The sequence below is a fragment of the Epinephelus lanceolatus genome, chromosome 2 (assembly GCF_041903045.1).
Source record: "Epinephelus lanceolatus isolate andai-2023 chromosome 2, ASM4190304v1, whole genome shotgun sequence".
NCBI lineage: Eukaryota > Metazoa > Chordata > Actinopteri > Perciformes > Serranidae > Epinephelus > Epinephelus lanceolatus.
The window spans coordinates 4704369-4718404 of NC_135735.1; the positions used below are offsets into that span (position 1 = coordinate 4704369).

Sequence of the window (14036 nt, forward strand, 5' to 3'; positions counted from 1 at the left end):
AAAAAAAAATGCAAATTGTGAGCTTGCAGGAAGTCATTAGTCAAAGCAAAGTTGGGAACAAATTGTCAGTCAACTGACAACACAGTATCAACAGTATCATAGTTAGTTCTGGATGTATGGCACTCGAGGCTGTGGCCAATTGTTGCCTGGTTATGCATGATGCACAGAAATAGCTTTTCTCAGTCGACACTGGCAGCATTTGAAAACTGTGCCTGTGTGCTGTGCTGGGTAACAACCAAGACTGTCAAATCAACCATAATAAGGGACTGTATGAAAATGATTTAGGTGGGGGAGAGAAAATGTTCATGTCTGACTGAGAAAAAAGATTTGCTGGTGAGTGACCATGTGGGATAACATCCACCAAGTTCGTATTAAGAACTACTCAATGCAAAGCACATTACATACAACTAATGTTCCAAATTATTGGCTTAATATCCACGATCAGCATGTTTCCTCACACTTTACTGAAAGCTACAGTTGGTAACTTTTATATAAATAATTCTTTGTCATGTTTGCTAAAACTGTCACTACATCCAGACCAGGGATAGGTACGGAAACCTGGCATTACATGAGCCCCTGGGGCAAAATTATCAGAAGCCCTTTTTAAATAGGAATTGTGCAAATTTACAGGAAAGCCCAATCAGTCTTTTTTCAGCATTGGCAGTATAAAAACAAAATCGGGGAGTGCAGCAAAATGCCACCTGCCTACTTTTGTTTATACAGAATGTGCCTTTTTCGGGGCAATGGGGGGCGTGAGCAACAAAACGTGTAGCTCAGCGTGTGACGTAAACAGTGACGTGGGAGGGAAGCCGCGGCTGGTCAGTCCTTCGGCGATTCTCTCATAAGTCAGCCCGTTCTTCACCGTCCCCGTCATCTGACGGTTAATGGCCTCTTCGTTTGCGAGGGCAAGGAGGGCGCGCTATTCCTTGTCTCCCCAGTTGCTCATCTTTACAGTGTCTGTCAGGTTTGTGTTTCCCTCTTGCTACTAGCTGCTCGCTAATTCCTGCTATCAGCTGTTTCCTGTTTATCCATCACCAGTGGGTCACACGTGCGGCGTCATCAACAGCTCCTCCCACAATTAATCAATCAATCAATCAATTTTATTTATAAAGCCCAATATCACAAATCACAATTTGCCTCACAGGGCTTTACAGCATACGACATCCCTCTGTCCTTAGGACCCTCACAGCGGATAAGGAAAAACTCCCAAAAAAAACCTTTAACGGGGAAAAACCGGTAGAAACCTCAGGAAGAGCAAATGAGGAGGGATCCCTCTTCCAGGACGGACAGACGTGCAACCACAAGTCTTCAACAGCCCCTCCCGTTGCGGAAGGTCACCTCTGTCTTTTTAATTTAAAAAGGTTCTGCCAATATGTCTACCCTACAAGGCGGAAAATTGGGCACCTTGGATCAACTTGCCATCCCGCCTCTGTGTGTCTAAACACTTGCAGCTTGCCGGCAAAACGGCCCAACATTTGCGGAAAATCTGGCAGTGTAAAAGGGGCTTTAGCCTGTAGTACTGATAAGCTCCGTATTCATTCTGTATTGTGATGTCAGGAATATTATTTATAGTGACTTTGCTGTTGTAAAAATTACTGCTGCTACCCTGGAAATAACATTTAGTTTCATTTACAAATAATCCCGTTAAGAATTTATTTGTTTTTAAATGTCTGTATTTTTCTAAAAATTCTTTAATTATTTAGAAATGAAAAGAACTTATAAGAACAGTCTTGATCACTGCTCGTGAACTGCAGTTAAACTGTCAAACTAGGCAGTGAATCACGATTCTGTCACTGCATCGCCTGTTTCTCACCTCAAATGTTTTCACAAACAGATTTTAGCACACTGTTTAGCTGTAAAATGAGAAAGACTGCGACCTGGACGGCACGTTGAAAACGGCTGAGCCAAATCAAAGCGTATCGTAGCATGGTGGATTCTTGCAAATGCCATTAGAAGCACTATGAGGGGGCAGAGGAAGATAACTGTTTTCAAAGCTTATCTATCTCATGCACTACTGTCAGGATTAGGGGTGTCAACGGTTAACTGTTAGTCTGTTAACCGCTGAAAATATTTTTGGCTGGTTACATATGTGGGTGTACAGGTTAATTTTTCTACTCTTCTTTGTTTTCTTCATGTTTATTTCATTTTGATGGAACTAACAACTGTGTTTCACTGAAATCTTATTGTATGATTTCATGGGACAAATAAATGCGTCATTGATTGATTTTATTGCACTGCGCACAAGCCGGGTCAGGTGGGAGCTAACGTTAGGTCATGGCACCACTCACTGCAGATTAATGCTGGCAACACCGCCACGACCCAACAACAACTTGTAGCTCTGTTGGCACCGTTAGCAGTGTTAGCCCGGCTAGTAGCGCTAACACAAAGCTGAAAATGATGCCAAATGCCAAAATGATGATTATTGTCACTGTCAGTTAATCTGTTGATCATTTTCTTGATTAATTATTATTATTATTGTTGTTGTTATTATTATATTATTTATTATAATTTGGACTATAAAATGTCAATAAACGATAAAATCGATCAGTGTTTCCAAAAGCCCAAGATGACGTCTTTAAATCTCTTGTTTATCCACAATCCAAATATATTCAGTTTAACGTCATTGAGGAGTGAAGTCACCAAAATTTTTTTCATTTAAAAAGCTAGAATCAAAGAATTGTGATGTTTGTATGTTTTACTATTTCAACTGATTAATTGATCATCATTATATTAGTCACAGATTAATTTAATCGTTGACAATCGATTAGTCGTTGCAGCTCTACTCACAGGAGAGATTTGTAAATCTGAAGGAAAGAACTCTTCTAACAAAAAACAATTTCCCTTCAGTCTAAAAGTCCCTAATGTTTTTGAACAGTCCCTAATGTTGTGTTTCCTTTTTACACGGCTCAGAGTTTAAGGTTTGTCTGTGTGTGTCAGAGAGAGCAAAGTAACTGAGTTTGGCCTGAGTCTAAAACAGACTTCTATTATTATGGGAAAAAAGCTCTTAACTGGCATTCAGAAATACACAGCGCACACGTACGCAGAACCACGAGCTTCTTTGGGAGAAATTGACGAGCTTTTAAAGAATCCAGCAGTTTAATGAGCGGGGATGCTCGTTTGCGGCGGAGGACGGATCATAAATTAGGGCCATATGATGGAGGCTGATGCAAATGAAGGCTGTTGTTTTTATGATGAAGGTGGTGACTGTGGGCATTGAGGACAACACACACACACACACACACACACACACACACACACACACACACGCCACCACAGCTAATGCGCTCAGCGTGACTGAAAAGAGCCCTGAGTCACAACTGCAGTGCTGTTCAGACCACCATATATCACACACTTGAGGAGAACATACACGTGCACACAGGACCCATGGAAAAAAAAAACATATGAACACGTTATATTATATTAATGCTCTGCAGTATATAATGTTATTCAGCTTCTATTTTAAATCAACCTGTGGATCAGCATGGAGCTTGTACATATAATGTTTTAGTACTGCATGGTCTGGATATGTAGTTCTGTACCAAATGTACAGTACAGATGTTGCTGCAGTGCTGCTATGTGTTTTTTAGAGTTCAGATAAATAAAGGTATCCAATGAAATGCCAAGTTTTTTATACTGATCTGGAAAAATGTAAAAGCCATATACATATATAAATATATCATATATAAATATATAATGATGAGGGTGTTTAAGTATGGTGAAATAGTAATGAGAAAGAATATAAGATTCCATTTTTCCATATGTGTAGATTGGGGGAGACGCAAGGGACACATCCCCACAATATATAGAGAATACCGTGAAACTACTAAGGTAAAGGTAAAGGTAAAGTCCCACTGATTGTCACACACCTGAATGTGTGAAATTTGTTCTCCGCATTTGACCCATCCCCTGAGGGAGCAGTGAGCAGCAGCGGTGCCGCGCTCGGGAATCATGTGGTGATCTAACCCCCCAATTCCAACCCCTGATGCTGAGTGCCAAGCAGGGAGGCAATGGGTCCCATTCGAACCCACGACCTCCCAGTCTCAGGGCGGACACTCTACCACAAGGCCACTGAGCTGGCCTATTTGCCTAAATCACTGAACTCAACAGGCCTTTAATTTCTTTTACACTTTTTTGATCAGCGAACACTTACAGTCTAAAGAGATATAAATAACTTTCCAGGTAATCAAGGTATTGACATATTCAGAGTTTATGACAGCTTTGGCAGAAGTCACTGCTTTTTTCGGTAAATTTGAATAAATTATGGTCTTCTCTGGTGCTCATGGTTTTAGTAAGATGAACTGAACCAAGCTAACGATGTGTAGCATCTCCAGTTTAAATATTATATTTATATGTGCGATCTACACAGCTAACTAACATTAGCTCAAGTGGGTAGCCAACAGTGAACTGAAGCTTAAAATGAACTGTTTGGCAACCAGACCAGGCCTCTAATTGAGACAGGCCTTTATTTGTGACAATATGTAGCTACACCAGGCAAGTAAAAGGGACTGGCCGCTTAATTGGGACTAGGCCTTTAATTAGAATTTTACAGTACACGGAGTATGAGTACTAGTCAACCCCTCATCCCTTATAAACATAAAAGTAGCAGGGGACTTTTACTTTGACAAAATCAAAGACATTTACACCATAAATTGATGCAGGAAAGATGCAAATTGTTGCATAAAAATTCACAGCAATACAGGAAATTAACTGTTTGATGCTCAAAATATTCTGGTAGAGGACCCCCGCTTTCATATGTGCCCCCCACCAAAAGTTAAAACGCCCTTTCTTTTGTAAACAGCTTGTGTTCATGCCTCAAGCGCCCAGTCGCCAGAAAAAATGCTGGCATTGTACATTACAATTACAAGTTTCATACATATCCTATTAACGTCTCTTAAGTAAGGTAGTTTAGGAGCTGACTCTCATCGTGGGGTGCAGGGTAGGGCTGCACGATAATATCAGCATGTCATCAGTATTGGCCGATTTCAGCTTTAAAATGAACTATTAGACACAGCCAACACGATGAATGAATATTACATACATACAATAATACATACAAAGTGTTGTGTTTCTTGTCTATATCTGCCATCTCCATCTCCATGCTAATTCCAACTACAGGAGAGACTTGATGATCAATGAAAGTAGCTGGTGAAAAAAGTGGATATATTGATATTGGTAATCGTTATCCGCCAAATAAGTTGTCATATATTGGAATATCAGATATCGGTCAGATAGTGGAGGGGATGGTGGATGGTGTGACCACAGACCACTGTGACCCGGTGATTTTTCTTAAGTCATTCCTGTTGGTTTCCGGCAGCGGATGTGGGTGTTTTTTTAGCAATGTGCGGCTGATTTTCCAGCACCTTTTTGTCCTCAAACATGAGTGTTTTGTAGTGACCAGTGGCTGTTTTTCCAGCAGGGTTAGTGCCACAAAAAGTGGCTGTTTTACACTGCGACATTGCTGCTTTTCCAGCAGGATTATGCCCCCAAAACTGTGTATTTTAAGCCAAAACATGATCTTTTTCCGACCATAATCAAGTGTTTTTTTGACCACACTTAGCTACACATTAGTGTAGTTGAAACTTAATGTCTCAACATATCTGCTACATAATATTGTGCAAATGTAATGGATCCATGGTTTGCAGACAACACACACACACACACACACACACACACACACCTCTCTGTCAATAATAAGTGTCCTACCTCTCGGCTTGTGGCAGGCAATAGGGACCAGACAGTCTTCTTTAACGTGAGGTTTCAGTGACACATCACAGCCTCCGATGTGCTGCCCACGATGGTCGATGCACAGAACCACACGGTATCTGAGGCCGCGTCCGCACGTCACTGTGCACTGCAGTGGGATGACAACTCACATTACCTCACATATTATACACTTCACAAGCAGCATCAGTCAGTTCCAGTGATTGAGGTTGTGTGTAACAGTTATTTTTATTAACGATTTATAAAGTGCTTCGCAAACTTTTTGGCGTGTTACCATTTTAGTTTACTTGTGATCCGACCAGTTTATAAGTCCGTTGTGGTCACTGAGCCCATTTGAATAGTAATAAAATGAAATGATTCAGTAATGTTGAAGGAATGGAAAAAGACTGTAACAATAAACTCAACTTTGTGTAGCAGAAATATTTTTTTTTCTTTTTTCCTCCTGTGTTAATCATCTCGTTACCCCTCAGATTGATTTTTTCTCCTCCTCTGGGAGTCCTGACCCTCAGGTTGGAAACCACAAAATTAAACTCCAATTATTTTTGGATTAAGTGATTCATCGTTCAGTCTACAAAATTCCAATAGTGGAAATGCTTAGAACAGTTTTCCAGAGTCCAAGGTTAAGTGTTTGCTTTGCTTATAATGTCTGAACAGTCCAAAGCCCAAAGATCTGTCATTTACAACGATATAAAACAGAGGAAAGCAGCAATCAGCAGCACAGTGGCCAGAATAAAATACTGGGATAGGACGTTTCTGTAAACCACAGATGTGCTACATTAAAACATTTCAAATGTGTCATATCAGTGTTTCTAAAGTGATGTAGTTGACAGACCACTGTTTGAGACCAACAAACAATGAAACCTAATTTTAACCAAGACACTGGGACATTTCCAACCGTATGTGGCAACCAAAACTGAGTATTTTTGACAAGAGGTCTGGACATTTCCGACTGTGTTTGTGATGACAAGATGACAATAGAAGGGATCAATAAAACATATCTGACTCTTATTCTGATTAGAGATGTCAAGACATTTTCAGCTGTGATTGTGTCAACTAAACCGTTATTCATTTGTAAGATGTCAGGACATTTTAAATTATATTTTTGGCAACAAAACTTGGTATTCTTCAACCAGATGTCAGGACATTTCCAATTGGTTTGTGGCAACACAACTGAGTATTTTTTAACGAGACGTCAGGATATTACTAGCTGTGATTGTGGCGACAAAGCCGGTTATTTTTAACAAGATGTTGGGACATTATCAACTGTGTTTGTGGCAACAAAACCCAATATTGTTAACGGGACATTGGGACATTTTTAGCTGTGTTTGTGACAAAACAACTGAGTATTTTTTAATCAAGCATAAGGAAATTACCATCTGTTTGTGGCAAAACAACTGGATATTTTTAACATGATGTCAGGACATTATCAGCTTGTTTGTGGTAACAAAACCGTAAAGCTTTAATGTGAGGTTGGGATATTTTCAGCTGTGTTTGTGGAAACAAAACCTGTATTTTTTTGCGAGTTGTCAGGACATTTTCAGCCGAAAAGAAAAAAAGTATTTTTAAAGAGCTGTCTAACCATGTTTGTGACAACCAAATTGGATATTTTAAGCCAAACATGATGTTTTCCCAACTCTAACCAAGTGGGTCATGTGCCTAAACATAACCACAGCATTGTCACTACATAAAAATTACAATTGAGAGCTTAAGAAACATCAAGTGTTAACATATCTGCTTCATATGAAACACAAAAATGAACAAAGGTAGCATAACTGTGGTTTGCAGAAACACACAATGCTACCATTTGATTCTGGCTGTTTGATAACTGATTTAAATGATTTATTAATTATCATTTTTGTTGCTAATTAATTTTCCGTTGACTTATCGATTAATGTACTCATCATTCCAGCTCTAAAAGTGATCTCCAAGACTTCATTTTTTTCCAAGTGATAGAGGAACACAAGAGACAAAAGTAAAACTGAAGAGAAAACAGGTGGATTTTATACGTCCAAATAAAACCAATTGGTGCTTTATAATTCAGACTCACTGACCTGTGACCACTCCATGGCCACCCACTGAGGGCAGGCGAAGACGTTGCATATCTGTCGGGTGGTAGGTCGAGGGGAGTGGGTGCACTTCCACTCCTCCACCTGGGAGAACTGTCCTTGGGTGTCCTCCTCCACGCACAGCACGCTACGATCCTGCCAGCCGCCTCCTTCACCACAGGACACCGAGCACTGGGTCCAGGGGCCCTGCTCCCAGCTGCACACACACAACAGGGGCCAAGCTCACTTAACGCTTTCTCAAAACATTAAACAATGCATTTAACGTTTGATGACACTATAGTGTCGAGACCTACATTTAAAATATCTGGATGTTTTTGTTCCTAAAGCAAGTTCATGTTGTCTTAGACTACAGTTTTGATGGAGAGCTGAAGTGGGAGCACAGAGGGAGAGACATGAAGCAGAGATACTGTATGAGCTAAAAGTAACAGGTGCATGTTGGTGTTCTGAGAACAACTGGAGATTTGTTATTTTAATTTGACCGCTGATTTGGGCTGATCACCAACATGTTGAGCAGCTGCTGCAGCAGCAGTGGCTGTGACACACAGCTTATGGAGGCAATTAAGGTACTTTAAAACCCCTTAGTGCCCAGTTTTTGCAATTTGCGTCAAAATCACATTCCCTCTGTGAGCCATAACTCAGACAAATCTGAACATTATCATCACATAGTACATTTTCAGATCCAGTGCGACTTATACATGCAGAAGATCATGTCATTATCAGATGTGCATAAATCCACTTAGAAATGATCAGGGACAATGCTGCTTATATATCTCCAAAAACTGATCATTTTAGCCTGAGAATCATCATGTTTTAATTTTTTTGTCAGCATTAAAATCCAGAAATAACAAACTCTTCATGTTGCAAAATACTGCATATTGATAGCAATATGTTTTCATTACTAAAGGCTGGAAAGTTCAAGTAACATCCCAGGAACACTCACACGATCCGCTATCCTTTCATATACAGATAATTGCCCTGTGGACGGGTCGAGGCCAGGGGTGATTGTGTTGATTCTGTCAGAAGGCCCACAGTGTCAGACTTGAAAATAGAGCCGTTAAATATTGGTCAGGACCGTTACAATGAAGATCTCCTTTAAGGATTTAGCGGCATCTAGTGGTGAGGATTGTAGACTGCAACCAGCTGAAAATTCTCCCGGGTGGGATTCCTTCAGTGTTCACATTATCACTCCGACCTTGTCACATACTGACATATATACCAGGGGCGATTGCTCTGAGACAAGGGAGGCTGAACTTCTCCTAAAATTTCATAGAAGAAATGGTCAAATATGCACTACTGAATTTACATTAAAATAAGAATTTACAATGCATTAAACGTGCACTAGGATGCATTTAACATCATGACTATGATGTTCAAACGTCAGCTATTTATCACCAGTTTTCAAACGCGACCTCCCTGTCATACATTCTCGTGTCAGCACGGTGGACGCGGAGCCTCCAAGCATTCCTATGAGACAGCGCTGAGCAGGTTTTTTTCATGCAGCAAAGCGAGACGCTCATTGGATAAATGCGACAAAATGGTCACTTCCAGGGAGGCTCAGCTTCCCTGGGACCTAATGGAGTGGTAGGCGGGAGAGGATGCTCAGTGTCTGCGTGATGATTGGAGGAATTGTCTAAAAGGCTGAACCCCTTTGTGATTGACAGCGCTTTGGAAATACACACCGGCACCATCCCATTTCGAGCTCAGTCCCATGCTGATATTTGCGAGTGGCGTCTTCTGACAGAGTGCCGTCCAGAGTTCCTTATTTCCATAAGCGATATAGTTCATTTTCACCGTTTGTACAGAGTTCAGGTGTTTAAACCCATCTGAAAATCTTGGTACCCTGTGTGCATTGGTTGTTGACGTTCTGGGATTCCATGTCCATTTCAGTTTGTAACATGCATCATATGTTTTAAAAATATGCTTCTGTTTTCACAGGAAATGCACAGATTGCGTACAGTCTCTGTAGCATCATGAATTTAAGTTTTTTTCCTTTGACAACAAACACGCATAGTTATGTTTTGCCGACACATGCACGTGGTTGGGTTTAGGAAAAAAGAACAAGGTTTGGCTTTACGATCTTACAGGAAGTGATCACCGGCCTCCTGGTTGAAAGTTTCTTTCTTACTTTTCGCCCCCTTAACTGATGTTCTTGTGTCGCCACATTTCCCCCTGATGCCACCAGGCTCTGTTACAAAAGAACGGTGACCGACTGCATATCATGTCAGTGTGAATGGACAGCCTTTTTGGTCGGTGTGTGACACCAGAAGTCGCTGCCCAAGCACCACTGTTCCACAACCTCAGAGTGAGACCAGGTTGGATAAATGAAGATCCAGATGTTCAGGAGGTTTTTACTGGGAGACAAATTCACAGAGGTCTCTTCCTCCATAAAACAAACGGACCAGGTGATTTAAACGGGTAAAAACTCAGAATGAAGCAGTTTATCACTAAAAATAAAAGTGTTTTGCAGAGGCTATTCGGCTCGTCGTGGAGGGGCAGCGCGAGTGTGGCTGACCTGAAAATACAAATGGCCCTATCTCGAGCCAGTGTTTGGTTTTTCCGTTCTGTGCTACTGTAGAAACATGGCGGTGCAACATGGCAATTTCTATAAACAAGGACTGGACCTTTAAATCACCCAGTATATGATTTTTTACAGCTAATGTCGAGTCCACTTTAAACAAACTTTACAATCAGCAGTCAGTAATTTACCCCATGATACTCCCTCACACACAGCTGGCAGCAGCCTTGCTCCTGTTGCACCTTGTTGCACCATGTAAACATGAATGATAATGCATCGAGATGCTCAACCCTGATATGATTATCTGCATGTTGAGACCTCAAAGACAAGAGCATTAAATCATCACAAGGACGGCACTCCAATTAAATGATTTAAAAATGCATGGAGGTTTCAGGCAGGCATGGAAACTAGCAACAACAAATGAACCTATAAATCATGGAATCAGACGCCTGTCATAAATTGAAACGAGGCCATTTCCACAATTGTTAAGCTCCCAAAACACAAACCAAGGGCCAGTTTTTTTATACTGTGGACACAAATGAGTATATGTATAAAAACAATAGTGCACTATTTACAGAGCTATTATCAGACAAACCACAGTAAAAATGTATCCAGTGCAAATAAGTCAGAGATAATCTAGACATACATGCACTGAAACATTTCAACAGTTATTTAACATGTCAGTGGAGATTAAAGTCAAGAGGGCCCTGTGGGGAAAAGCCTCACACCTCCAGTACAGATACACACACACATGAACAAACGCTCTCAGCTCTGATCCAACATGCTATAGAACATATGCTGGTGTGCAGCTGCAGCGCGCCGCACAGCCAAGCACGCCTGAAGGAAATGATGGCTTATTATCATTCTCTCCCTGTGACAGCAGTCACCACCAATCACACCCGATGGGACCGCTGAGCCAGGAGCTGAGCTCACAGAGCTGAGAACACCACATCTACAGAGCACACAGCCAACTACTTCTGGGATGAATCCTAGAATTAAAAAAAAATAAAATCATATGCAAAACTGGAGCGCTGTCTGTCCCCAATGGAGAGATGAAGTCAGACTGAAGAGGAGAGACCCCTACGTTGATTGATGGGTAATGCTTTACTTTGGGAGACAGCTGCTGTGGAACAGAACTTACTCTGTTTTTGCTCATTCTGCATGTAAAATGGCAGCAGGTTGGGAATAGGTATTTCAATATTCTTTTTTTTTGGTCGAAGGGACGGTAGAGAAGAATAATCTATTTACTTTTACAGTTATGCTGAAGTGCTGAGGACAGTGTGGGTTTTTCAAAAACTGAAACATCAGGTTCAGTTTTGGCAAAGTTTGTTTCTCAGAAAGTAATTACAGTTTAGAAGAGAGCTGGCACAATATCAGATTTTCACTGGCAGCAATGTTGCCTCCCAGCAAGAGGGTTCGAACCTTAGTGTGGGGGGGCCCTTCTGTGTGGAGGTTGCATGTTCTCCCCTTGTTAGCGTGGGAATTTAAAAAATAATGATAATGCTATCAGTCACATTTACCTTTAACATTGTTTATGCTGTGTTTTGCCTGTTTGGCAAATGAATCACACTTAAAATATGAGTGTAGGGAGGTAAACACAGACTCTGTAATCATAACTGTACACAGGTGTACAGTGATCTGTCTGTCTATTTTATTGCTTTTACTTCCCATTTATTATCTTGATTTTATTTTATTTTTTATTTTATTATATTATTATTATTATTATTATTACATATTATATTTTTTTATTTTATCTTTTACTAAAGTGACATTTAATGATTATATTTGTTTTATTCTCCTTGTGTTTTAAACGTGTTTCGTTTTATTGTACAGCACTTTGCAACTGTGTTTTAAAATGTGCTATATAAATAAAGTTTATTATTATTATCAATATTATAAAAAGAGCGATCACACTTAAAGATATACTAAGCAGGATTGCTGGTTACTGTTGCAAACACACTTGTTGGCAAAGTGAAAAAACAAAGCCAGCTCCAGATTCACCCTCGTTTGGCATTTCACCGTGCTATATTTGTGTTTTTTCAGTGCTGTGTCTCTTGGATGTCTGCTGGTCGCTACCTTTTTATAAAAATGCTGTGAGGATATACGCACACAAACGTCCTGAACACAGAAAATAAAAAGAAAATAAATAAATACAGGCAGAGGGCAGAGTCTCTGCAGAAAATGTGCCACTACACACTAAGAGTAGGGCTGCAACGATTAGTCGACTAATCGATGACGAATCGACTATTAAAATAATCGGTGACTATTTTAGCAGGCGACTAATTCAGTTGTCAGTTGACTAACTCAGTTTGAGTCATTTTTCAGCGAGTAGTACTATAAAAGTGCCCCAAAATACTCTTATTGCAGCTTCTTACGTTCAGATATTGGCAGCTTTACACACTCTCCCACGACGGTGAACTAAAACCCTTTGGCGTGAGTATGAAACAAGACATTAGATGACATAATTTTGGGGTTTGGGAGAGACAGACCGACATTTTTCAACATTTTAACACATTTTTGATAAAATGATTAGTCGACTAATCGAAGAAATAATTGACAGATTAGTCGACAATGAAAATAATCATTAGTTGCAGCCCTAACTGAGAGTGGGTCATAAGTCATGATTGAGAGGGATTACTTCTATATGAGTCTTTATATTGTTTTTAGGAAACCCTGCATGGTATACCTTTAATGGATAGTGAAAAGACAACCAGATGGCAGGGGGGAGGAAGACAACGCAAGAACAGAAAGAAAAGGATATGATGTAAGGTGCACTGGGTTATTTACATGATATTATCTGATGTGTTTATTAACATGATATCAGTATTTCACTTTCCAATATCACGTTTATCGTCAATACTGCTATATCGGGACACCATAATTTACAATGTGCAGAGAGAGACCCGTCTCTTTCGCTTTCTCAAGTCAACTTTATTTATGCAGCACTTATGTAGTACAAAAGTTTGAGTGATAAAAGCAATAAAATAACAATGACAGTAATGACGCCATAATCTTTACTGTCATTATTGCACATATAGCACAGTGTTTTTACAGTAACAGCAAAAAAGACAATCACATTACGCACAGTTAAAGGCTGGTGAGTAAAAGTGTGTTTTAAGTTGACTTTTGAAAGTCTCAATGGAGGGGGAGAAACAGAGGGTGGAGGAAGAAAATTCCAGAGATCTGGGGCAGCGATAGCCCTGTCCCTGTAACACTTAGTCCTGGATCTTAGGACAAACATAAGGGGAGAGGGGAGCTCTATGATGTCAGAGGGGGCGAGGCCGTTTAACACTTCGTAGACAAACATCAGAATCTTAAAATGTATCATGCAGCTAATAGACAGACTGTGTTAGGAGGCAAGAGTAGGGGTAATGTGCTCCCTCTTTTTTGACCTCGTTACAACTCTTGCTGATGCATTTTGGACTAGCTGAGGACGTGATAAACACGACTGAATAATACAACACATTGCAAGAGTTGAAGCGGGAGGATATAAAGGCGTAGATGACTTTCTCCGGGTCAGAAGTACAGAGAATTGATCTGAGTTTGGAAATGATGCGCAGCTGCATGAAACTTAATTTTACTACTTGATTGATTTGTCTGTCAAACTTCAACTCTGAATCAAACAGAACTCCAAGATTTAACAGAGAGGATTAAAGGGCCAAGATGAGGAGAAATAATGCTGTTGTCCAAATAAAATAACTTGAGTTTCCATCTCATTGAGCTGGAGAAAGTCT

At 40.3% G+C, this 14036-nt stretch overlaps 1 protein-coding gene across 2 annotated transcripts in view; it reads right to left on the reverse strand.

The window, feature by feature from the left end:
• The window catches only part of adamtsl3 (ADAMTS-like 3), a 321378-nt gene that overhangs the window by 53029 nt on the left and 254313 nt on the right, over positions 1 to 14036 (reverse strand). For both annotated transcript variants that reach the window (XM_033626208.2, XM_033626216.2), the window contains exons 13-14: positions 7773 to 7983; positions 5704 to 5851 (exon numbers count right to left, since the gene is read on the reverse strand). In XM_033626208.2, the coding sequence (XP_033482099.2) occupies positions 5704 to 5851; positions 7773 to 7983 (359 nt within the window). The remainder of the gene's footprint in view (positions 1 to 5703; positions 5852 to 7772; positions 7984 to 14036) is intronic.